Source organism: Solanum lycopersicum, chromosome 3, assembly GCF_036512215.1.
Source record: "Solanum lycopersicum chromosome 3, SLM_r2.1".
NCBI classification, from domain to species: domain Eukaryota; kingdom Viridiplantae; phylum Streptophyta; class Magnoliopsida; order Solanales; family Solanaceae; genus Solanum; species Solanum lycopersicum.
This window is the reverse complement of record NC_090802.1, coordinates 49,698,747-49,726,530: the sequence shown is the minus strand read 5'-3', so window position 1 is coordinate 49,726,530 and position 27,784 is coordinate 49,698,747. Positions and strand designations below refer to the sequence as shown.

Genomic DNA, 27,784 nt, shown 5'->3' with positions numbered 1-27,784 from the left:
TATGGTGTAATTTCGAAATAGTTAGATCGAGTTTCAATGTTGACATCAAACATCGAATTGAAAAAAAAATACTTGTAGAATTTCATAGAATATATAATTGTTGTAGTGTGGCAACTTTTGATATATTTTTTTGCCAAGCATTTGGTTTTAGAGTTCAAAATATAAGAACTTCCTACTAGCTCCACAATGAAATATTTAGTAATTAAAATTTTTAGCCTGATTTCAAAGTCTTAATAGAAGAAGAATAACAACTAGTTAAGGAAAACAATCTATGGCAATTTAATCTATTATAAAGTCATTTAACGAAGAAAATAATAGTAAGGATGTACATTCTTTTAAAGTGATATAGATAGATTAATGATTGACAAATTATGACATATTTTCCTTGAATATATTACTGTAACTGTTTGCTACGCATCAAAAAAATAACAGGAGTAGTTGTTCTTTCCTACTGTCGCATAAAAGCATATCTGAAAGGGGACCAGATGCAGCAGGTTCACCTTTACAGTTCTTTTCCAAAAGACAACTAAGTAACTCTGCCACCACAGTAGGTGGAAAGATACATCTTCATCATTCATTTACTTGGATAGATAGCTAAAGGTGTTGATCTGTACAGTATACTACCCTGTGTTTCTTCACAAAAATATGTTCCAAAAAAAGTAAAGTCTCAAGCATAAATAAACATAAAGGCCTCAGAAGCATCAAGGACTGATATCCATGTCCGAGTTGTACATTCCAGGCGAAGGTTCCAACTGATCATCAATCTGCTTTTTATCCATGAGCTTTTTGGCCAACTTCTTCTTGTACTTTGCTTCATTCCTAAGCTCTTCCTGTATTCGATCTTGCAACTGATTTCGTTCCAGCTTCAACTCTTCAATTCTCTTCAATCTTTCTACTTTCTCAGGTGAGAGGAGCAACTGTCTTTCCACACAGATGACTGGAAATAGAATGTATGGTTCCCTGAAGAAAATAAAGACGGACAATAATCATTCATGCAAAATCTACTCAACTTTGTGAGAAAACAAATTAATGGTGAGAGAAGTAGGAAAACGGAAGTACATACTCAGATCCAACAGATGCAGATATAACTCCATTTCCTCTCATCATTCCACCATCCAGGGAAACCGCACCATCTTCTATACAGGAACTTGCCATGTAAAGTTGCTCTCTAGACTTGTAGACTTGAAGCTTACCAAGCAGACGATAAAATAATGTCTCTCGGAGACCATAACCTGAAGCAGTTCTAAACTGCAAATATTCTGCAGGAAGGAATATCATATTAACCGCGTAGCCCAAAAAGCCTGGGGGAGTTTCTCTGTTTGATAAAGTAGGCTGTGGAATAGCAAGTTCTCTTTGGGGATCACTGCTGACTCCTTGCTTATATGGCCTGAAATAAAAAAGCAAGGACCTTACACATTGTTTTTTTTTTCAGAGAGCACTGACCAAACATGGTTGAAACATGATTTGTCAACTGGATCGAGAAACCAAAAATCCTAACAATTGATATCATTTTGTATGAAGTAAACCAAAGAAAGAAAGGTTTTTACCTTATATCCTCAAGGCATATAACCAAATATCGACCCTTGATGGAAATTCCAAGCTTAGCTGCTAATATGTCAAGAGCACTGCCGCAATTCACATTTCCATCCATTTGATAATTTTCAAGAGCTCTGGCAGCTGCACGGGATTTGCATACTATAGCAAGCATCTGATCTTCTCCAAGATATGTTGAAAGCATGCTAAAGGAAGAAAACACACTCAATTACATCCATACAGACAAGGAAGTTCTTGTACTTCATTTTATAGAAAAGGATACCAGCACCAACCTGCTAAGCTTGTGGGTCCGAACCTCTCCAAGAAGTGCAACCACGCCAAGTATGTCATGAGCATATTTGAGATAAAGCTGTTCAGGTTTTGGTGATCTGAGCAGCTTGTGTATAACAGCAGCTGCACTGTCCGCCTTTCCTTCAATCTTCTCCATAATCACGTCTTTATCATAGAACAAGTCGTGAAAAGAATCAAGACCAATATAAGCTGCATCCATGACCATTTCATGTTACAATTGCTAAGATGCATCTAATATGTCTAAAAAGAAGTTAAAGACAGTCTGTTGCTAATTAGGTATCACTCTTCAACAAGTAACCACATGATCTCTTTCAATTTAACAGATTGTTACATTGCAACATTAGTTATAGCACCGGAACAGAGGACAAGTCGGGGAGAACTCCAGAGACATAAGGAACAGAAAAGAAATGTCAGGACTACATTTAAACCATCCAAACTGAAGTAACAGAAACTTGCAAGAGTTACACCATCATCAATTTTTTATTTCGTTGATCCTCTTCTTACAAATAAGTAAATAACTAGTGTTGAAAATTGAAACATTGACTTGAAATTGCTAGAGAGATGACAACATGGACCTGGTCCCACCCATCAATATTCCTACTCTTTGGTACACTTCTTTCACTCACATGCACACTACGCAATCCTATAGCCATAATAATTATGCAGAGTTAAATTAGAAAATAAAAACTATTTCAATTACCTCACCTCTATTAGCAACTTCAAAGGCTTACCTTATAAATGAATAAATTTCCTTTCTGATATTTTTCTTATTTCTTATACAATTATAGACAGTCTGTGTTCAGTCCAGAAGATTGTTAAAAGAAATGCAGCCTTCTCTGTAAAATCTAAAAGGTTAAGTTCTAGAAATTCTACACATGTTGCTCTAGAAACTGGCAAGAGATCACAGAAAAAGCCTTCAAATGATGATCAAATCAGGATGATTCAGCATTTATCAGAAATCCCCGATATATTAGAGTACTCCTTTGAAAATTAATGCAGAATTTTGATCACACATATAATAAAGAGGACAATGTGTAAGAACAAGAGCATCTACAATGTCAACATGCAATGAAACTTCCCTCTTCAACTATCGTTTTCAATAATCAGTTGCAAAAAGAAAAAAACAATATTGAGATCGTTTCAGTTTCCCTTTATGGAAAGTCACAGTCAGTTTATTAGATTTTTCGGTGAAATATTTCACAACGCTGAATTAACACCATATTAATATGTAGAGACAAACTGAAAGCAAGCAACTATAGCAGAACATATAACAGATATGAATCTCTGCAAATAGTAATCTTTAGGTTTGAAGCTACAAAGTTTTCAAGATAATGATTCAAAGAAGAAGTTACCACTGCCTTTTGCATGCCTCCCTGGAATTTGCAAAATGTTAAACATAAAGAAGAGATAATAAGTTAAGAGATGGTTACATGTCAAGATATCTCTAATTAACGTGTTTAGATCGTGGCATCTAATGCAGACATGCCAAGCAGTTGGTTTAAGATAGGCATGGTTCATGATGCACATAACATTGTTTTTTAATTTCATGTGCCAGTTAAAAAATTTCCGGACTACATAAAGCCAAACCATTGCAGCAACACAGTAGCATGACAGAACCTTGATAACTATTATAGAAAGCTGAAGGCATGAGGTGTAGACAGTAATGTAGCATACAAGCATCAGCTGAATTAATACCTCCCAAGTTGGACATCTCAAGCTCAATATTTGATTGCTTAATACTAAGTGACTCCACATTTGCATCACATTGTCTGATGCATAGGCCATATCTGCAAATATCATCCCCAAGTTTCTGTCGAGAAACACCACTCAAGTTTAGTGACAGTCTACATAGCAATAAATGCAGTAATGAGAGATAGCGAACAAGCCAAAAAAGAAAGAAAGATATGTGTCATTCATTCAGGACCTGCTGCTACTTCTAGTCCTTCTATTACTACTATTACTACACAAACTACTACAAAAATACAAACCTGTTGTCTGTCTTCCAGAACCATGGAAGCACATGAATCATTGAAGATCATTATTCTTCCATCATAGCTGTCATGACACACCGTTTCTGGTCCTTTGCCATTTGATTCCTCAAGAAGCAGAATCTCTTTCTTGGGACTTCTAGGTTGGATTACAGCTTTCTCGACATGCACCTGCAGATAGTTAGTATGAGGCTGTAATACCAGAAAACTAGAAAAGTAAGTCACCTAGAATACAACCTCTATGCTTGTCTGCAGCTCGTGGAAACGAGAGTGACTGGCTACAAAGAAGAAAAGCCCTTCGTTATTTGGAAGAGGAATAGAGCGGACGATGCAGCGTCCACGATGGAAGCTGTATCTCACATTGTCTTCTTCCCTCAGTGAGTCCTGCCTTATCTGAAGGGTATGAGAGTGGCCATCTTCTATTTCACTATCGATATCTTCATCCACTTCACCAGCAGAATTTACAACCTCAAAAACAACATCTTCCAAATGAGAACCAGCAGCACAAACTTTAGGTACCTGATGTAGGTTGTGTGCACTTTAATTATTAACATAACAATCAAACAGTTCTCTATCACAGAATTTTTGTCCAGCTTTGAGACTTCGAATTCTTAAAGATATATGATTCAGAATGTTAAGAAACAGAAAAGCCAAGTAATTTCCAGTTTCAAAGATTTTGAATTAAATGTTATTGGCCCCACTCTTCTGTATGTTAAGGGAAATGCAAGAAAGCGAAAAACTCGTGCAAAGTTTGTGACACGGATAAGTTGAACTACTGGCAAAACATATAGGATATGAGGAGTATTGACAAACCTTGGATGCAACTCGCAACGATCTCCTATCAGTTTGGAACTCTTTCTTGAAAACTACTTCATCGCCAGACAAAACAGAAAGGGAAACTGTGGATAGAAAAAATAGGTTAAAAGACTGGGGACCATATGATCTAGCTATTCTTCAAATACCATTTTCTCCACTCTTTCATTGCCCACCTAAATAAAGGGCCTTAAGACAGATATGGAAAAAACAAGCTGTGGTCTTGAATGGTAATTCCATCTTTGTTCTGCAAAGTACATAATTCAAGAGGTTTAAAAGTCGACCCTTTCAAATGTTATTGGTTAAAAGGCAGGGGACCATATGATCTAGCTATTCTTCACATACCACTTTCTCCACAACAACACTGCCACCAATACAGAGAGACCTTAATACAGCTACGGAAAAAAAAATAATACTAAAGTGGATCCTTAATCATTGCTCCCTGTTGGTTCTGCGGAGTACATAATTCAAAAGGATTAAAGGTCTTCCTTTTCAAAGGTTATTCCCTTAACACATTGGCTATTGTCTCCTTATAAGTTCTTGGGAAATCTCCACCCTCATGAGAGCTATTTTTAGGGTAGAGGCCCAAGGTCCAATTTCTTAACATGGAAACAGAGCCACGTTATGTTGTCCATGCTCGATTTCGAGCCGCCAGTGTGTGTATGTGCTAAGTGTCCTAAATTGGTAGAGAAAATGAGTTGGTGTTTCTTTCTATGATCTTGGATAATCCTCATCTCATGGACTACTTTATGGGATTGAGTTAGATCCAAAGTCAATTTTAACAGTTCCACTAAGAAGTTCCAGTCAGTATATACAACTGGAGTTACTGCAGAAGCAAGTTACCAGCACTCAACACATTGCTATGCAGTAATACTGTCAGCCTGATATACTTATGCCACCACAAAAAAGTTGCACAGGTGATGAATCTTTGTACATGACAGTAGATAATAAACACAAAACCTTTATTACTGCAACTTTGACGTTATGTTGAAGTACATACCAAGTTTACCATACCCTGCTGTTACTTTCAAGGTTCCACTTAGGTTTACACACCCATGATCATCAACCTACATGACGAAATCAGAGGAATGTAAACAACTTGAAAGTTGAAAATAGCAAAATAATATGGAAACAAAAAGGTTTAAAAGACCTTAGACATCAAAAATCAATTGGCATGCACCAAGCCACCAACCCAAATAAAGGGACATTAACTAATCCACGTGACTCAAGGTGAATATTTAAAAACTTTTGTGCGTCTATGTGCACACGAAAAAGTATACAAGTTGGATAGCACAATTGATGGTACAGCTAGACTAACTCCTATTTGGCTCAGACCTCTTTGAAAATATCTACTTTTTTTTAATTTTGGCTAAGCCCTAAAAATAAATGTATAAAGGAACCATACCAAACCGAATAACACCTTGATTGGTCTTAAACCAGTTATATTGTGATAGGTCAAACTTGAATAGAGTGATTCACGATTTTTGGACTGTTCTCGACAAAAGAGTTGAATACATTGATCATCTTCAAACAATAAACATTCTCTCCAAGTATCATCATATAAGGTCCCCGCTTATCAATGGGCATTTGAACATTGATAAGTTACCAAGTGAGACCATGGTCTCCAATGGAATTTGTCTGGCAATGATTAAACTAATTAAAGCATAAATTAGGAAGAGAAACACTATGCTTATCATCTGAAGTTTTATTTCTTATTACATCTGATTTTTTGAAACTTTTTGTCAGAGTATGTGACACTTTGAAATGACCCAAAAACACAAATCTCGACGTACATAATCAGTTCGAACAAGTCAAATAGAAAAGACAATAATTCTCACTCTTCAAATTGCTATAAAAGATGGTAATAAATGAATAAAAACAAGTGTAGACTATCTTCTTAAATGTGATTTTTCCCTCTAACAAACTAAACAATGGATGTGACAACCCAAAAGAAAAAGAAAACCACCTTATAAAAAGAATTTCCTTTATCTAGTAAATGTAATCCTTCCAGTGTCAGCTTGATGTGCTCATCTTTTCTCATATGGTTACCATATTTGTCAAATGTCTGTATCAAATAAAATAAAATAAAATAATAATATACAACCAAACAAAATGCAAACAAAGAAAAAGAGCTACCAGGAAAGCCAAATGGAGCTACATACACTAATAAACCACAAAACAAGAATAAACAAGTGGGACATGAGAGCTTTTTTTTTCCCTTCAGCAAAGAAGTGAACAAGATATTATTGTTTATCAAGCAGCTGTTAAGTTAGCTATTGTTTTCATATCGTACACAGTCATTAATTGATTCTTGTAATACAAGATTGCCATTGTTCCGATCAACATTGATGTATAATTAAGAAAACATGTAGTATTCTGATGCAACATGTTACAATTGGTCGATTTGTACATATTTGCTTAGAGAATTATACTTTATAAACTCTGTCAAGGAAGGCAAACAAGCAAGTAATAAGCAAGATAATTAAGACGGCCACACTGATTACAACGAGCAGAAGACTAAGTTCAAAACCGAACTGATCAATCCTATTCTTGTGAGATCCTTTATCATTTTCAGGTCCCATTAGTTTCGGTTAATATCAATCCTGTAGTAGTTATAAGAGGATATAGCAATGCTCATTGACAAACATATGGGAACTATAATCCGTAGGTTAAAATAAAGGATGACTGTATGTACATTTCATGAGGAAAAAAAGGAAGACTGTGTATTACCTTTCAGGGAAAAAAGTAAGGATGAATATATAATAATGCTTACCGGTCACAATGAACTTATGTTAAACTGTCATACAGGAAAGCAAAAAGCAGCTTTGGTCCACATGTGGTTGTTTCTTGTGTTAAACCACTACCACAAATATCATATCCTTTAAAGAAGAAGAAAGGAATTTGCACTCTACATTTAAACTCAACACAGAGATGCAACATACAAGTAATCATATTATACTTCTCATCAAAACCTAAAAAAACAGGCACTTGGTTATTCCATCATAGCTCTTTTGCAATATTCAACACTCTCCAAGATGATTGGACCCCCAAAGACATCAAAAAATCCAATCTTCTGGTACTAGCATTGGCTTTTTTGGCTTCCTAATTTTACTATCCAATACCAGACATTTATTTTCTAAAATAAATTGCATATTGTACAATTTTTTTTAAATGGTACCCCTTTTCTCTCTATTCGAAAAAAATATTCAGATAATACACTTGCGAAAAAAATTATGTTATTATACTTCTCAAGAATCCAAAACGACACTGTAGTTAAAAGTGTTCTTTCACAATTTCAAGCATGAAAGGATTTTAAAGAACTATTCACTGGAACATAGACCAGTGTGTTGATAGAAATGCTGAAATATACTTCATGTGGCACTCGAAGACACCTTAAGTGATAGTAGGATACTGAATTAAAATATAATTAAACAGACCTCAAGTGCAAGCTCCTTAAGTACCATCCCAGGAACCAATTTCTTGCCAAAATCTACAGGACGCAGAAGGATACGCTGCAATGGTCCTGGAATAACTGTGAACAGAGGGAAAATAAATAAGAAATAACAGAAAGTTATATCTTAAATAATGGACAACAAGATAGTATTAACTACCTGCACATGGAATAGCTACAACAAATGGATCCTCCCTTGAATTTATATGTAACGTAGCATTATAACTTGGTCGAATCATATCCAATTCACTACTTTCAATGGTTACATTCTGCAGTATGGAAATTTTTGACACAGTTATTTATTCAAGAAGATTTGCTAGGTATATTGAAGAGGACAAGAAGCAGGAACCTTAAATTTCATGGTATAGCTGTCATGTGTAATATATTGGTCATAACTGCATTCAGATGAAATAGCTCTGCCGCCAGAGCTTAACTTCATCTCTATCTCTGTCTGTGACTTGAATGGTATACGATTGAAGAATCTATCACGACATGCAACACTGAAAACCTCTGGTAAACAAGAACCAACCCTGCCAAAGATACACATTTGAACAAAATCAAACATAACTTTGACAAAAATGAGCAAGACTTGCATATAAAGAGGTGAAAGAAAATAGTCAGCTTATCTTAGAAAAAAAACAGATGCTGAATCTCAATTTCTAATAAATAGGATACTTAAGGTAATTACAGAAAGAAAGAAATGTTGCATGACGCTCTTAAGTCGTAATGAGTAATTGGTTTACAAGTTTATCTAAAACAGCTTCACAAACATTGGAAGGAGGCATAATTAAGGAAACAGCTCAAACATCCTACTGATGATTATGAAACTACTTTGTGATTTAGCTATTATACGAAAAAGATTATTGTGTATGTCCTATTCATCTCACAACTTGATAAAGTTCTTAATAGAATAAATGAAAATCGATTAATTCATAGACTGAATGCATAAATTAAGAGAAATGAGCATTCAATATTGTTGAAATCTTAAATTTAACGAAAGTCTCTTCTCTTACAGCTAAAACAATAGATGAAGCAATTCAGAAATTCAGTATATGAAGAGGTCTTGAGTTCTTGTCACATTGCCAACCACCAAGAAAAATACTTCTATGTTACCCAAGGAAAAGAATCATCCAAAGAAGCATGTTGAAGAACTAAAATAAACTAATAAAAGAGACATATCTTTAACAGTGTTAACATTAAGATAAGGCAGTTCTCCTCTATCTGTTAATCTCTCTTTTGCTTTTATCAGTCTTGACATTTTCTCTGTCTACAGAAAATAGCACATTTTGTTAATTTAATGCAGGGTGACTAATTACTTTCTCGGTCCTTCTGATGTTTCCTTATAATTTCAAGCTTAAGAATTGTAATATAGAACATCAAAAGTATCTCAAGTATATCTAACAATCTTATGACTCCGTGATGGAAATTTTTTCATTTAGCACAACTTATATAAGAAGTTCATTTAGACTTGAGAGCCCCACCTAACACTGTGTGTACTCTTCCCATCACTTACAAGTTCCCAACTAGCAGGCTCAGACAATGCTTTCACGCGCACTTCCTTTACAGAAATTGTACAACTTTCTATCTGAAAAGAAGAGATCGAACCGCAAGGAAAATCAAGTGAAATACATGATTCCGTATATATTAAAATGGAGATCTGCAGATCATATAACTTACAAGAGAAAATCGAAATAGATAAATGCCTGCTGTCTGAAAAAGGTTTGGTGACTTCTTCTTCAGGGGGAACATATATAGACCATGAAATCCTTTAAGCGATGAAGGATTCAATTTGCCAGAGTAAATATGTTGTTCTTTCTCATTCTCATCTGCTTTAAATTTGATCTCTAGAGTCATCACAAAATTTTCTTTCATGATGTATTTCTGATCCAAATTTTTGGATGCAGTAGCAGAAGTAAAAGAAACTGGACGAACAACTGCAGTAATCTCCTCTGGAGGTTCATGTCCAGCATCAACATCCTGAGGTAGCGCCTGCAATTGCAACCAAATGAAGCAATTCAATAAAAACATACTAATATGTGGTACAATCTAAGATTATCAACAGCTTAAATCTAATCAATTTCGAAGATATTCAAAGTATTAAGCACAGAAAACTTAGAAGGAAATGGAGAAACATGTTCTACTTGATACACACACACAACAATTTCTACCAGGCTGAATCAGTTGAAACCCTGTAGACCTGTTCAGGTTCATTTCGATAAGTTAAAACGCCACATAACCTGACTTGGATCCCAAGTAGATGTAGTAAACAAATCTACAGAGTATTATAAAAGAAAATTAGCAACTAATCAGAGGGTCACCTATGTTAGTTGGTACTTTATGTGCAAAAGATCGGGAGAGGATGTGGATCACCTTTGATTACATTGTGAGATTGCTTCAAGGTTATATTGGGTGATTCTTAGACGGTTTGGACAACTGTGGATTATGCTGGGGACAATAAAGGACGATTTGTTCAGTGGGACATTGTATTAGCTTTCATGTGGGTAGTGAAGAGAGAAAGTAGAAGAGATTTTGAAGGAATTGAACATGAATTTATACATGAATAATAGCGCTCATTTCTTTTTGGTGTATACATGAGATTCCTATCTGTACAATGATTGGATGTCTATACTATATTGTAGAGAACAAGTTATTTTTGTACATTCCTATTTTGGTTGGTATGTTTCTTATATACAGGAGTTTATAGCTTCTATTAATGAAACTAGTTCTTGATAATAAAAAAAAAAGCGAAAAATAAACTAGTTGTTAGAAGAAGCAAGCTGCCTTGTTAACTAACCCCCTCAATTTCCAATTCCAAACATTGCTCAGCGTCTAATATATCGATTGATGATGGTGTGGTTTTCTCTTGGTGTTTCAAAATTTGGTTCTCCCATTCTGTTTTATCAACAGACAAGCACTGCAAAAGATGACACTAATTCTTCAGAAAAGATAGATATGTCAAGAGAAAGGAGAGAGAGAGAGAGAGAGAGAGAAACATAATAAGAGTAACAGAAAATATGATGACCTTTCCAGTGTCAATCACACTAATCGGCAAAGATTTTGAATCACGAATTTCAAAGCAAGAACATCCTTTATCAAATGTGAGGCGACAACCACTCTCAGCTGGGACATTTAATGGCCTGTAAATGACATGGTAAAACAATTTTTAAGGTAACACTGGTTGAAGGAGGGAAACACACCATAAAAGATAGTGGTATCAGGTATGAAATATAAGCGGTGAATTGCAGACCTGCAGATAATTCGAGCCTCACCTGAAACATATTGAGAAAAATGTTACAACACCAAGTCAATGTCAACGGATAGTACCAGTGGAAACTAATTACCAACCCACAGGATAAAGCATCCAGAAGGGCATGCTTCATGAACCATATAAAAACTTACCGCCCGAGTCCCCCTGCCATCCTTCAAGGATAATAAATTCCAATGTGGCGAAAATGTTGTTCTTATGGAAACCCCTGTAAGCTCCCTTCAAAATTTTAATCTTCTGCCCTGCTTTCCAAGTTATGCCTTTCCTCTGGAAAGCCTTATGAATTCTCATAACTAAAAAACAAAACAAGAGAAACAACAATGAGTATGAATTGTAACTGAATCACAATCTTCTACAAGGTTGTAAGAATTCATCATAAGGCTTCCTATTTCGTTTTTCAATCTATACCATCTGCAGAAACGCCAAGCTTTTTCTTGTGTAAAGGGCCAACAACTACAAAAGTAGGTTGATCCTCTCCACAGTCAATCTCCTCGTCATAGCGATCATGCATCTGAAACAGCCACTCCTGATATAGCTTCTCCAATTGCAAGAGAGACAACTTCTTTCCATCTTTGGCTATCTCAATGAGAACATCTAAAAAGGATTTGAAACATAAAGTAAAGAAACCTCATTGCATAGTTGTGGGATATCAACAGTGCACAACAAACCATAAGTCATTACCATTCTCTTTATTTGAAGGCTTGTTGCCAAAGTTCCTTAATGCAATGGTGAAAGGATGGTGATGTGCTAAGTCAGTCTGGAAAAATACATTCAGCAGATTTCATAAGACTAAAAGATACCTATGGTTGTCTGCAAGATTGTCCTAGATAAATAGAAGTAGGTGAACTAGCAACAATACCAAATGCACGTCGTTTAGTATGAACTTTAAATTTTTCGTGGTGTTAAAAAAATCAGACCAAAGATGTTTGGCATTAGAAAACTTTCGACTTCCTAAGGAACTATTACTTGCATATTTATAATTCTCTAGTCTACAGAACAAGTATTTCTACTGTTCTCCACATAGTTAGTTCCTGCCTTGATATATAGAAATGTATATAAATATTCTCATTTTGCATTCCAGGAAATGTGTTTCTATATGTACACATGCTGACGTGCAATTAAATCCTCAGTCAAGTCGTCAGCATGCATTTAAGGAAGTTGCGTTGTACCTTTGACGGTGTTGGGTTGAAACCAGCATCGGTCTCTGCAAGCAGAATATTGCTCAGTGATGCTTGGAAAAAAGAAGCAATTGCCTATTCATTAATAAGAGAGCACTTGTTTGGTACAAATGGTTTTATACCTATGAAGCATTTTACTCTAAAGCAGCATCTCTTCAGGACTTCAGCCCTATCACTTTTTCTTAGCTTTGGTTCCATAAAGGGAAGCCAAGACTGAAAGAAACAAAGCAGAAAATATAGTTGACATTTTTTAAGCTTGAGGGCATAATAAAAATAAGGAGAAAAAGTTAAAAGATTGGGCAACGAGACAAAGGCGAGTAGTTCATATAGAATAACACAAATATACACTGATTCTAGTAAATTACATAAAGATAGGCACACATGTTCTTTCTTTCAAAGTTTGGAGAAATATTATCATGAAGGTATTCTTTGGCAGACTGTGTAGTGATGGAATATAAGACTGGCGAATCATAATTTGTAAACTATGAGTAACAGAAAGATTCTGATCTTACCCAACGAGCATCTGGAAGTAGACGACCCAAACTATGAGTAACAGAAAGATTCTGATCTTACCCAACGAGCATCTGGAAGTAGACGACCCAACCGACGGACAGAAACATGGCTGAAAGTTTCAAAATTCTCGGTAATTCCATACCCATCTGCCTCTAGCTTTTCCAATATCACCTCAATGCTCTCTTTACCCTGCAATTAAAAGCATGCAACATCCTTCAAAATGTTTCAAGAGCAGACTCTTCTTTTTCTTATAAAGTGTAGTATCTGTATGACATCAAAAAGAAATTTCAAGGTTCAATGACACATAACAGAACTGTACAATATAGTTTTACCTGCGCCACCGGAAAATAAACACACCTCAGGCGAGCATGTGCTTCGAAGGAGGATTTTGTTCCTGAGAAAATTTATCTCAGACTATATAATGCATAGACTACGATAACAGGATTTGAGAAAAATACTTGGCAGGTGTTTGTCGTGACAAATGATGCACATGTTACCTGAACCAACTTTCAAACCACTGCTATCCTTTACTTGAAAGCTTAGTTGCATTACAAACTCTGGACCATTGCAGGACAGTAAGTTTGTGGTTGCCACCTCTCCACCTTCGATTTCCGCTAAATTAGTGCCATTGACCTGTAATTTTGCATAAGCGGAAAAATCTGCTTAAAAAGAAAGAGATTGTCTACTAGAACAACAGTGTTGGCAAAGGGTACTATGATTGAGATTTCCCCAAAAATATTAGAATTTGCTTTAGTAAAAATGGGTAAAAGGAGCTCTAATGAGATTTCCAAGAGATTTGACAAGCATACCACTTATTTTGTGGTGATAAGAAAACAAACAATTCATAAGTTATGATAGAAACTTAAATAGTAGCTGGAAACTTTCGCAGAAATGATCGTATTCCTATTTATATTATATGATCAGTAAAGCTTATCTCTAAGACTGCATGAAAAAGGACCAGGAATTGAACAGCAAGGGCAACTCTTATTGAAATGCATTGAATATTAAAAAAGAGAGAACAGCTACAAGCTTCAGTTTGAAAGAAACAACTAGGAAATGCCACATCTGCTTAGACAAGTAATTATGTATTAGACAGAATTGAATTTCTTACCAGGAAAAGCTCTTCAAGAAATTAGGTATTGATTTCCTTTCCTTTTTAGAACATGTATCACATAGTTATTTAAACATCAATAGCTTGAGGGAATAATCAAGTTGGGTTCTCTGTCAAACTCTCTTCTTTCTCACAGAATAATGGACGAAATCAGGCGTATAGCAGTAAGATAATGGAAAGAACAGGTACTGAGGAAGAGGATGAACTTGGCCAACGTAATTCACAAGTAACAAGATTGGTTCACGACATCAAGATCAATACACAACCAAAACACCAAATGATAATGTGGCATGCCAACACAAGAGGTCATGACAAATAAGTTCCACATTGGATGACATTTACACTACAGCTCATTTTTCAACTTTCTGAAAAGAAATCCTCAACAAGATATAGACATTAACATTGCCAGAAAAAAGTTATGTTTAAGTTTTAGAGTGTAAAAACACATCCATTGAGGAGCTCGATGTGATGAATTCATAGGAAAAAGAAGCTCCACATTAATTTTAAAGATGACAAGTAGTTCGATGCAATCAGGCTCAGGAAGTAACATGCTGACTTTTCATACTTTTTCATCTACAAAAGCGAAGATCATGTCTGTAATAGGTATACTAAAGTCCAAGGGGAGATGTAAGATGATTCTCAACAAATAGCAATCAATCATCTGATACTGATTGGTATCTCCTGGTTTTCCAACAAGAACACCAAAAATATAAAGGAGTTCCTGAAGTGTACAGAAGTGTCTGGCGTCTGTTTGCCTTTATAAAGACATCAACTGCAGGAATTAGTAAAATTATCCCCGAGTTATAACAACATATAGACACTGTACCTGGGAAATTTTAGTAGCTCTGTTGGTTGGCTATCTAAACTTTCACATTGTTGGTGAGAGTACGATTCCCCACCCTGGTGTCTCCTCTCCCCAATTTTCCTGTCCCCTACCCCCTTTTTAAAATAAAATAAATATAGATACTATACCTGAAACTCAATAGGCATCACAGTTTTTCCTGTTTTTGATACTTCATCACACTGCCCAAAGAAATAATAATGAATAAGATACAAAAGGGTAGATGGCACAGGATAAATCATGTAAAGGCAGAGATTATCATCACATCACCACATGCATCAGACTGTGGTACCATCATCAGCTACAATGTTTGTTGATCCACAAACCATTTTATGTGACCTTCCAGATCTCTAATGATTGTCATCTAACTAAAATAATAGTTATCACAATGACTATTGACATTAAATTCTGGAAATGAATTCTCAAAGTTTGAACAATAACAACTACAATTATTCCTCAGTGCAAATCAGTTGGGGAAAGACCAAAGTTTGACAATGTCAAGTAAATTCGATACCTGCAAAGTTCATATACTAACATTGGGAAATTTGTAGTAGCATACACTCAGCAAAATCCAAATAAGAGAAAAGGAGTGTGAACTGTGTAATACAGAAAGGCCTGTTCTAAGGGGTATTACAATAGTTGGAGTACAAATGGAATAGGTAATAAGCAAAAGAAACGGAAAATGATGCTTAAAGCAACAAGTAATAATTTCAAAATCATAATACCCGGACCCCCACATGGATAATAGTACTCAGTTCATATATACACACACTCACACACACACAATGTTATGAATCAACTTTGTAAGTAAATAACTGAATTGGTCAAGGGGCTATTACCTCTTAAACCAACAAATCAGAAAACTCTATGAGCCACTAACCTGTATATACGGGAAGTATATATCTTTCAGTTTGTATTGTAGTTCCTGCATGCTTTCGCTTCTCATCTTTGGATAAAAAATTTCAACCTGTCAATAACATTAGCTACAACTGTGTTCAAAGCTCCTCATTTATACTTTCACTAACAATTCCATACCATGTTTGAAAATGATTTCATGAAAGTATTATCATATACCAAAACAAGTAAGCATTTAAAACATCAAAATGCTAAGCGAAGCCTAAAGCCCTAAATCATAACATTTAACGGTAATAGACATCTGTTATTCATAAAAATATTTTGGACAACACCACAATAACAGCTTATATTAAAAAAAACAATTTAATAAAACGTATGATTATTCAGTGACTTGAGAAAGGCTCAGTCTATGGATACAACCTACCATAACACACTCAAGAACCCATACAGATTGCAAGAGAAAGTATCTATTATGATATCAATCATATCAAGCTAAATGTTAGGATGGGAAATGAACTCAAAATTGGCTTCATAGGAAGTCAGTGCAAAATCTACTGTGTACGAAAATGATACTAAAGAACTTCAATAATCAAAAGATCAGCAAGAGTCCAGAAGAATATTTTACTTTAGTGAAGCTACCATCAACTGAGTCACGTAGTTCATCTTCCAAGGGGTCTCTAACATTTCCATCAGTCTAGATGAAAGAAAATATAAGATAAAGAGATAGAACTTATACTAGCAATAGAAGCAAATGATGAGAAGAGAGTAATATTAAACAATGATGAGTACCCTCCAAGTTTGTTGAGACGAAGAACAGCGGAGCAAAGAATCTCTCTCAAGATGTAACACGTATACTTTCTTACACTCCTTCGTCTTTGACGAAACAGAGGCTCTTCTACAGAAAAGGCAGCATGAAAACAAGTCCTTGTTTTTTTGTCTAAAATGAAATCATTCGAAACTTTCGCAAGACATACCTGCCTAAATGCATAGATGCAATAGGCCCTCCATAACCAAACATACCAAAGTAAGGCTGTAAAAGCAACCACCATATAAGCAAAAGTCAGCCAAGAGGATAAAGTAACTGCTAGATATAGAAACAAAAAAATTGTTGGATTCCCAGTTTGCTGGTTGGATGAATTAAGAATCACATTATATAAGGTAAAAGCAGCCGTGGTTTCTATTAAAAGACAAGGGAGCTTCTGTAGAGAAAAGAGACTAAAAAGGAAGATAGAATTAGTATGTCCGTAAGTTTTCAAAGATATATCGAGAGGCATAATTATATATTCCATTTAAATACTTGTAATCATCTTGTTGCCTTTTTCTTTCTCCCTATAAAAGAGTGTTAATTTATGTCTTTCTATTATTGGTGGCTAGTGACTATAAATTCAGTTTTTGCCTCCAATAGCTAAACTTTCAAAAGAATTATGCAAAGACTGGTGTTTTCTATTGGTTAAATTTCACCACCTTCAAATTGACATATAAATTTCCAGAGAATTTCTCACAGCTATTGTAATATAAGCTTTACAATGAACACAATTGCAAAGTAAACTAACATCAAAGTGGCATTTGAAAAAGGTATCTACTAATAATTCATTAGCAGATGACTCGTAATAACACCTAGGAACTTCAAGTAGAGGCTGCTCTTCGCTAGAAATAACTAGACACTCTAATAAATATATCTTAACTAATATAGCCTAAGCGGTGATTGTCATTATGTGATTTTTGCCAAAACTGGTGCAATTTTTTGTATAAATACCCGTCCTATTGATCAAGGGAAAGCCAGTCTTGGAAAACAAAGAATTCGAAGACACTACACCTAATGGTAAAATGAACATATTCATTGATCATTCAAGGTTTTCTGAATCCAATTCAAACTCGATATTATCTCTTGTTACTTTATTCATTTTTGTTCAAAACATTCATGAGATAACATGCAGGATACTTCACAGTGCCAAATTGCAGGGGAATGACAAGACAAAATCAAACATGAGTTCATTGATATGTAACTACTTGACTCTAAGTTCAGGCTGGAACAGTTTCTAGCATAGAGATTTCAAAACTCAAAAAAAGCCACAGAAAATAAATATCTAGGGCTGCATATTTGAAATGTATATCTAATAAAGATGTTTTGACCACAGATAAGCAAACTGTGTATTGGAATGATGCAACAACCGTTAAGTATGGAGGTTTTCCTCCTATGCCTCTGTCTCTCGCTGATCTATGAATGGAAGCTCCCATTTTTCCCCTGAAACACATACAGCACCACATAACTGAAAACCACAAAAGTGCAGTAAAATACAGTAGCAGTAGAAGAACTTACAACGTAATGTAAGAAAGCAACATCACTTTGCCAAGATGGTTTTAAGATAGAAATAAAGAGAGAATTGAATAGTTGCAGTTAAGGTGAAAAATAATAAAATACATGCAGCTTTTCACTGAACCAACTCTTCAGATCTATTTATTGGATTTGCAGCCTATACAAACTTGGGATACACGGTATCAATCCCTTTCTGGAGTTCTTGAGTGCTATAGAAGTGTTTACATCTCTCATCGCATTGTCAAAGAAGTCACAATTTCTTTTAATATCCTTTTTTACAAAAACAAAAAAGAAAGATTGTAATTAAGCTCATATCTATAACCAGTTATGTTCCCTCAATTCACGACAAGTTCTTTCAAAACAGAATGATAAGCATCATAACAACTATACCCAACGTGAACTTCCTTTTTTTAGTAAGTGCAGATAGACCTAACATAATGCAAATAGCAGAAACAAAAACAGGCCTAATTTTTCTGAAGTTATTATTAAAAGTACGACATATGGAGGCAAAAGAATCTATAAATATATGAAAGAGATCGTAAGGCATCATAAGCAATGATCTAAAACAGTCAATGAAGAGAGAAATTGAGGCCATTCAGAGGAATAGTTGTTCATCCATATAACTTAAAAACTTGAACCATTCAAGACACCAAATTAGACAGATTTCTAGTATTTTGGTGCCAACCTCAAGAGGAAACACTTTTGCAACCCATAAGATGATATCATCATAATGTAGCTCTTAAGTTCGCTGATGCTTTAATAATTTAGATAACTAACAAGATCCCAGTTATAACAGAGAAAAGAAATTACCATTTCACTATGGAGTTTTCAGCACTTCCATCCATTCCAAGGCCTGTGTCAAATATTGTAATCCTGCTCTTCGTTAGCTCAAGACTGCAAAGTAAGAGAAATAGTGGACAGTTCCAGGGGAGTATGAAACACGAGCTACAGGTAAATACAAAGAAACAGCTGTAGGTGCCATTCGATATAACACATTATTACACAAGTGAAAGCAGGTAAAAAGAAAGAGAAGTAGGACCAATTACCAAACAGGAGCAATAACAGGATATCCAATCTTACTAATTTGTAGGGTTACAAATAACTAGAATAGCCGAGCTAAGCAACTACTGTCAACAGCAAGTCAAACAAATAAATGTGAGTACATGCAGAACACCATAAGAATATACATGCACTATAAGAATAAATTTAACTAAAGAGAGACAAAAAAGAGGCAAGTATCAAACTTCCCCAATATTCAATTGTACATCCTTGGAATTCATTGTTATGCTAAAAAACAAAAGGGTCATTTAGTTAAGAAGTTAAATGAAGCATGAACTGAATTGAATAAGAAAAATTGAAGGATCCTGCACAGGTAATATCCCAAGAGAGAATGGATATCGTTGACAAGGCACACTTACAAGGTATTAAAATGATCAGAAAAAGTGAGTTCAAAGTTTCTAGGGGAAATAAATAAATCATTTTCAGGAATGATTGATGTCTACGTAATTCACTTTCAAAAGATCGGGACACAAACAACATGACATGTTAAAGAAAAAAGTTTATTTCTGCATGTCGGGATCACCATTTTAAGAGAACTTGACAATCATACCCCGAATGAAAAATGTGCATGACTACCCTCAAGTATATTTTGGCATCATGGAGAAAATCCTATTTCTCAACTGCCTTCCCAAAGTCCTTTTTAAATTAAATTTCCTGACTTGGAGAGCATTCAATAACAAACTTCCAACTCAAGACAAAATAGCAAGACATGGAATTAACATTGTTTCCATTTGTTGTTGTTGTGCAGGCACCAATAGAAGAGCAACAGGAGAATCGGCTGAGCACAATTTCTTCTCTGGATACTTTGCTGAACAGATTTGGAGCTTCTATGCAAGAGGTCTAGGCATCAACCTTAGGAACATCACTGAGGAGCCTTCTCTACTCCTTCTGGAAATATAAATGCAAGAACTCCATAGCTTCGTAAACCACTAAGATAATTGAAAGAGTTGGTTTTGGTTCTTGTGGAATCAAACTAAATGGAAGATGAATTAATATGAATATTTGGTAGGAAGATAATTAGTAGGAAATACAAGTCAAAGATTGTATCTTGGTAGGTGAAAGTTAGGCAAACCATATAATGGTTTGCTATCTTAACCTTGACAATTTTGACACATAGCGATGTCATGGATGACATCAATAGGATGAATTTATTCCTATAAATAGGTAGCTCTTAATTCATTTTCAAATCATCCTTTTACTTGCCTTCTCACCTTCTAAGGCATTGTGTTCTCTCTCTTGTAGTATTTCACTTATACTCTTTGTATAGTGAAATAAATATTGGTGCAGTTGTTCTTTGGTGGACGTAGGATCATTTTGATCCGAACCACGTTAAATATTGTTGTTCTTCCTTGTTCTTTAGTTTCACGTTTCCGCTAACAATTGGTATCAGAGCAAGGTTCTGTCTGAGTATGCTCTATGGTTGCAGCACAGTCTGAACTTCCACATCAGAAAAGGATTACTTTGATTTTCTGTAGTTCCAAATACATTGTAGTAGAAAAGGAAGAACAAGTAAAAAAAATGAGTTCCATGAAGTTTGAAATTGATAGATTTAGTGGGCGCAACAACTTCAATATCTGGAAAATCCAGATGATAGCGTTACTGCGGAGGGAAGGTTCAATCCATGCTATTGACGGAATGTACCCCGATAAGATATCGGAATCCGACAAGGAATAGATTGAAGGAGATGCATTGAGTGCAATCCAACTGTCCCTTGCACCTAACGTACTTTGTGAAGTGAGTACAAGTACCGAAGAGACGGCCAAAGAGTTATGGGAAAAGCTGGAAGGGCTTTACCAGGACCAGTCAGTGACAACAAGGATGTTGTTACAACGGCGTCTTCATACATTTAAGATGGATTCAGGTACTTTGTTGCAAGACCATCTAGATGCGTTCAATAAACTTGTGATGGACTTACAAACTGCTGGAATTAAAAAGGACGAGGAGACACTTGCATGTTCTTTACTATTTTCATTGACTTCAAAATATCGTGATATTGAGAATTCAATGATGTATAGTAAACAACCTATTAAACTTGAGCAAGTGCGGCAAGCACTAAACTCTTGTGATGTGCGGATGCATTTTGAAGGAGACAAAAGTGACGAAGCTAGTGGACTCTTTGTAAGAGGTCGTACTAGCCAAAAGGGAAGGAGCAAATCGAAGTACAGATCAAAGTCTCGTGTGAACAAAAAGAATGCGGAGTGTTGGGGCTGTCACAAGAAGGGGCACTTTGAACGAGATTGCCCTATGTCGAAGTCCAAAGAAAAGGCGAGTGCATCCATTGTTGAGAAAGTACATGATAATGATGATGATTATGTACTAACAACATCATGCAATAATGGAGTCTATAACAACAAATGGATCTTAGACTATGGTTGTACTCTGCATATGACATTCCGAAAAGATTGGTTCAGCAGCTATGAAACAAGCAGAGGAACTGTATTAATGGGCAATAATGCAACTTGTAAAATAGTTGGCATTGTTTCAGTTCATGTTCGCTGCCATGATGGAATCATGAGGACTATTACAGAAGTCCGTCATGTTCCTGATCTAAAGAAGAATTTGATATCCCTGGGTACTTTAGATAAACAAGGCTATAAGTACATGAGTGAAGGAGGAACTATGAAAGTGACTAAAGGGTCTTTAGTCATGTTGAAGGCCAAGCTGGAGGATGGCCTCTACACACTTGCGGGAAGCACCATTATTGGCTCTGTAAATGCATCTACAGTGCAGTTATCTAATGATGACAAGGCAAAATTATGGCACATGAGACTAGGCCATATGAGCGCACGAGGATTGGAGATGTTGAGCAACCGCAACCTTTTGAATGGTGAGAAGATCAGCACACTTGAATTTTGTGAGCACTGCGTCTTAGGGAAGCAGAAAAAGGTCAGCTTCAACACTGGCAAGCACAAGACGGGAGGGGTGCTAGACTACATCCATTCAGATTTATGGGGTCCCTCTAAGCTTCCATCAAAGGGAGGAAAGAGGTATCTTCTCACATTCATTGATGATTTTTCACGAAAGGTTTGGGTGCGTTTCCTGAAGACAAAAGGTGATGCTTTTGAAGCATTTAAAGAGTGGAAGATTTTGGTTGAAAATCAAATTGAGAGGAAAATCAAGTATCTTCACACGGACAATGGCTTGGAGTTTTGCAATGAAGAGTTCAATGATTTCTGCAAGGTTCGTGGGATCGCAAGGCATAAGACGGTCAGGCACACACCACAGCAGAATGGAGTTGCCGAGAGAATGAACAGAACTCTTCTTGAGAAGGCTCGTTGTATGCTCATACAAGCTAAGATGTCCAAAGTATTTTGGGCTGAAGCAGTTCATACTGCTTCTTATATTGTCAATCGGTCTCCAGCATCAGCGATTGACTTTAAGACTCCGAATGAGGTCTGGTCAGGTGAACCCTCTAACTATTCATACTTGCGAATATTTGGGTGTCCAACTTATTATCATGTTAATGAAGGTAAGCTTGAACCAAGGGCTAAAAAGGCCATATTCGTAGGGTATGTTGATGGAGTAAAAAAGGGTACAAACTATGGTGTTTGTCTTTACTCAAATTTGTAGTTAGTAGAGATGTTACCTTTGATGAATCCTCTATACTTGATCCTCGTAAAGTTTCTGTGGAGTCATCTAGAAACGAGAACAACGAGCAGGTGGAGCTACCGGTGGAGCTTACCAAGAAACGGGATCAAGAGACTCAAAGTGATGAGTCAAAAGATGCAGAAGAACTTGCTTCCAATGAACCATACACAATTGCGAAGGGAAGGGACAAAAGGCGGATACGAAAACCGGAACGTCTTATAGAGCAAGAAAATCTGATTGCACAAGTGTTCGTAGCTGCAGAAGAAGAGATTAAGGATCTCGAGCCCTCTTCGTATATTGAAGCAACTTCTTGCAAAGATGCTGCACAATGGCAGTTGGCCATGATGGAAGAGATGGAGTCTCTTCACAGAAATGAGACATGGGTCTTAGTTAAAAGGCCAAAGGGGATAAGGACAGTTGGATGCAAATGGGTCTACAGAAAGAAAGAAGGTATTCCAGAAGTGGAAGCTGCTAGGTTCAAGGCGAGATTGGTTGCAAAGGGTTTCAGTCAGAAGGAGGGAATTGACTACAATGAGATCTTTTCTCCAGTCGTGAAACATAACTCAATTCGCGTGCTGCTAGCATTGGTTGCATAGTTTGATTTAGAGCTTCAACAACTTGATGTCAAAACTGCTTTTTTACATGGTGATCTAGAAGAGACAATCTATATGGATCAACCTGAAGGTTTCCTAGCTGAAGGAAAAGAAGACCATGTATGCCAACTGAAGAAGTCTTTGTATGGTTTGAAGCAATCCCCTAGACAGTGGTACAAGAGGTTTGATGCATTCATGACTACACATGGATTTTCGATGAGTGCATTTGATAGTTAGATAAATATTTTGAAGAAACTGTTGAGCAGGGAATTTGACATGAAGGATCTAGGAGTTGCAAAGAAAATCCTTGGAATGGAAATTTCAAGAGAAAATGGTGTTGTACATCTTTCTCAGAAGAGGTACATCCGAAAAGTTCTTGAAAGATTCAATATGGATACGAGCAAGCCTGTAAGTACACCTTTAGCTTCTCATTTCAAGCTTTTAGAGTTACAAATGCCTCAATCTATGGATGAGGTGGAGCATATGTCAAAGGTTCCTTATGCAAGTGCAGTTGGTAGCATTATGTATGCTATGGTATGCACACGTCCAGATATTGCCCAATCTGTAAGTGTAGTAAGCAAGTACATGGCAAATCCAGGAAAAAGGCATTGGGAAGCTGTCAAATGGATATTGAGATATCTCAAAGGAGCTCTTGATGTTGGCCTAACCTTTCGGAAAAGTGAAGGTATTTCAATTCGCGGTTATGTTGATTCTGACTATGCAGGGGATCTTGATCGAAGGAGGTCCACAACTGGATACATCTTTACTCTCGTTGGCAGTGCCGTTAGTTGGAAATCGACTTTACAGTCGATTGTCGCTTTGTCTACAACAGAGACAGAATATATGGCAGCAACGGAGGCAATGAAAGAAGCTATCTGGTTGAAAGGTTTGGTGGCAGAATTGTGTTCAGCTCGGCTTAAATCAATTCTAAAATGTGATAGTCAAAGTGCTATTCATTTGATTAAAAATCAAAGATTTCATGAGCGCACCAAACACATTGATGTCAGATTTCATTTTATTCGAGATGTCGTAGAAAAGGGAGCTATCAAGGTTGAGAAGGTTATCACAGACGATAACGCTGCAGACATGTTGACCAAAATAGTCCCGCTTGCCAAGTTTGCACACTGCAAGGACTTGGCGGGAGTATGCATCAATTGATGCAACTCTAAGAGAACAACTGCTAGGTAGAGCTGGTATGTTCAACAAAGGTTTGATTCTTCTTGTTTCTTACAATGGGATTGCCCAGTAAGCTTAGAAGTTTTGGCCGGAGTTGTTTATACGCATGCTTGGAACACAAACCAAGGTGGAGATTGAAAGAGTTGGTTTTGGTTCTTGTGGAATCAAACTAAATGGAAGATGAATTAATATGAATATTTGGTAGGAAGATAATTAGTAGGAAATACAAGTCAAAGATTGTATCTTGGTAGGTGAAAGTTAGGCAAACCATATAATGGTTTGCTATCTTAACCTTGACAATTTTGACACATAGCAATGTCATGGATGACATCAATAGGATGAATTTATTCCTATAAATAGGTAGCTCTTAATTCATTTTCAAATCATCATTTTACTTGCCTTCTCACCTTCTAAGGCATTGTGTTCTCTCTCTTGTAGTATTTCACTTATACTCTTTGTATAGTGAAATAAATATTGGTGCAGTTGTTCTTTGGTGGACGTAGGATCATTTTGATCCGAACCACGTTAAATATTGTTGTTCTTCCTTGTTCTTTAGTTTCACGTTTCCGCTAACAATAATGCCTCCAATTATTATGTGGGAACTGTGGAGATCCAGATGTGGAGTCAAGTATGAAGATGAAAAACTCTTGATGCATAAATCTACCACTTTGATAACCTCAGTATCATCCAACACTCCAAACTTCAGTTCCCTAAAATTTCCTTCCCTAATGATTGGCCCAACTTTATTCACCTCTTGGGTCTTAAACTGATGGAGGTCATCTCTACTACTGTCAAATGAGAAAAAACCCTACATCTTTTTGTCAAACTTAATACTGATGGTTCATGCATAGAAGGAAACTGCATAGGAGGAGGGGTAGTGAAAGACAAGGAAGGCAAGGTGATTATGGCGTTTTGCATACCTTTGGGGAGAGGCGATAGCAACTAGGTAGAAGCCAATGCGTTCTTGTTTGATCTTAACTGGTGTATTCAAAATGGTCACCCTAGGATCAGAGTTGTATTCAGGGCAACAGGCAAAGCCCTTGGAAAATTGAAGACACAATCAATAAGATTAAGTTTTTGCTGGACACTCACCAGTCACCATACCCATACCACTCACCGCATGAGGGAAGCTAACTAGGTTGCTGACAAGCTAGTGTCCGTGAGTCACAAGAGTAGAAACACTTGTATCTACACTAACTATAGCTCCTTACCTAGACAAATCATAGGCCTAGTTAACATTGACATATGGCAAATACCATCTTTTAGAGTCAGGAGGAGAAACCATGGTGCTATCATCTTTGATCCACCAAGAAGAAACAACTCTATTGCCACTTGTGTCCCCCCAAACTTTTGCTTATTAGACTAAAAGGCTAAGAAATACAATATGTACTGAAGAAGGCCAGGCCTAGTCCTCCTTCTTCTTCCGTATCCTCTTTGACCGTGGCAATACAATCCTGACTCGTTTTTTGTTTTAAAAAAAAGTATACTTTGGCATCTTTCAGATAAAAAATTAGTCTTTAGCGAATATACACCATCTCAGGACTTTAATAACTTGCAAATTTAAGAAATTGAATTGATTATATGTTTTATTGAGCTATCCAGCTACAAAATTCCTTACCTTATTAATCTTCTCTGGTCTGTAGACTTAGACCATACTGCCTGCAATGAATTATCCTGATATACCATTAAAATGAAGTTAATGCTTAAAGTGATCAACATAAATAAAGAAAGTTATACAATTAATTGGAAAAATAAAAGTTATATGCAAAAGATGCTTACGATCAAATCTGCCAGTGCGGTTTCAAATGTATACTCTTCAGGCAGTTCCTTCAATAAATCAGTATCTGGTGTAAGGTCCCACATATTCTGCAAAGTGAAAGCATACACTCAGCTACAGAAATTCTAAACACCACATATATTCTTTAATAGCATTCCACCAGAGACCGAAGAATCAACCTCATATTTATCTGCTTCAACTGAACCATCCTGTATAGAAAATGCAAGTTAAAACAAAACAACAAATGGGAACTCTTACTACCAAAACAATTGAGAAATCAAAAACACTGAAACCTTTACATACACAGAGCCTTAGCATATGAGACTTGTTGGATTTAAACTTCCTGAAATCCATCGTCTTCGTTATCCTGTTATCAAAAGCATCAACAAAATGCAAATCCTTGCGAGTCCAATTAATCTGTCTTCTAGGCTTAGGTGAATCTGTTCTTCGCCCGATATTTTGGTATTCTCGCCTCACTAAAATAACAAAATCCTCAACAGGCATTTCACTAGGTGGTCCAGGTACTTGCAACTCTAAAGTTATTCCATTAGGCAACAGAACCCGAAAATAAAAAACTTTTCCTTCATTATTACCAACTTCTTCATCTGAATCAACTTGGATTCTTAAAACCCTAGATGGCTTCTTTCTCGGCGTTTCAGTCGAAAAATCTTCACAGTGCCTTTTACTCGACCTGCCACCACATAACAAAAACAAATACTAGTAAAATATGATCAACCTTAAACAAGTGAAATCATCAGTTTTTCAGTTCTTCCTATACAAAAAAAAAAAATCAACACGAACATACACACATATAACGAAAATGGAAGGAATTAAACATCAACGAAGCAAAATGAACGGAATTTAAGCCGGAAAACGGGAAAAAATAGAGATTTCGACTGATGTTTTGACTTGAGTCTATATGGATGTTTACTACACGTATGCATGGAAAATGAAATCGATGTATATGAAATTTTTTATTGTATATATACATAAATATTTGATTTATGAGACTTACATTTTTATATTCCTTTGAAGCTAGCGGCAAATGGCGATTTGCAGAAAATAGATACCGGAAAATTCACAGAGTAGAAGTAGAGAAAAATGGGCAAAATGGAGAAGGAAGAGCAAAGGACTGAGAAGTGTGGGTAGTTTATACTATCATGCATCAAAACAGGCCTGAAGGGCTATATTGTCCAGGTTGCACAGTACACAGATATTTTGTTTTATATATATGGAATATTTAATAACATTAGTAGTTTTTTTTTTAATCCAATCTGGCTAGCGTTTAATTATAGATTTTGAAAATTTCGTTCACGATTCTTTCTAGTGTAATTCACTATTACTAATTAAAATTCACAATTTTTTTAAAGTGAAATGCACATCCTAACTTATTTTCTAAAGTTACAAACTCTAT

At 36.1% G+C, this 27,784-nt stretch overlaps 1 protein-coding gene across 6 annotated transcripts; it reads right to left on the bottom strand.

The window, feature by feature from the left end:
* Positions 1 to 330: 330 nt before the first annotated feature.
* On the bottom strand, positions 331 to 27,544 carry LOC101253262 (structural maintenance of chromosomes flexible hinge domain-containing protein GMI1). Of its 6 annotated transcripts, none has more exons than XM_069295024.1 (38): positions 27,386 to 27,544; positions 26,674 to 27,061; positions 26,550 to 26,579; positions 26,373 to 26,459; positions 26,212 to 26,267; positions 18,988 to 19,071; positions 18,033 to 18,105; positions 16,835 to 16,890; positions 16,650 to 16,755; positions 16,486 to 16,554; positions 15,886 to 15,972; positions 15,137 to 15,187; positions 13,551 to 13,686; positions 13,386 to 13,447; positions 13,114 to 13,242; positions 12,663 to 12,753; positions 12,532 to 12,566; positions 12,044 to 12,119; positions 11,771 to 11,956; positions 11,497 to 11,655; positions 11,345 to 11,366; positions 11,120 to 11,234; positions 10,892 to 11,011; positions 9,775 to 10,086; positions 9,579 to 9,682; positions 8,447 to 8,627; positions 8,258 to 8,366; positions 8,084 to 8,178; positions 6,613 to 6,711; positions 5,647 to 5,713; positions 4,647 to 4,732; positions 4,071 to 4,352; positions 3,834 to 4,004; positions 3,541 to 3,655; positions 1,827 to 1,989; positions 1,548 to 1,739; positions 1,064 to 1,387; positions 331 to 960 (listed from the first exon to the last, which is right to left on the bottom strand). In XM_069295024.1, coding segments are annotated over exons 1-38 (4,779 nt in total). In that variant the 5' UTR covers positions 27,388 to 27,544; the 3' UTR covers positions 331 to 701. The 6 variants fall into 6 exon arrangements, with proteins under 6 accessions (XP_069151125.1, XP_019068467.1, XP_069151124.1 ...); XM_019212922.3 differs by having other exon boundaries at positions 1,827 to 2,034; positions 27,386 to 27,543; XM_069295023.1 differs by having other exon boundaries at positions 1,827 to 2,034; positions 16,650 to 16,752; positions 27,386 to 27,543.
* Positions 27,545 to 27,784: the final 240 nt, after the last annotated feature.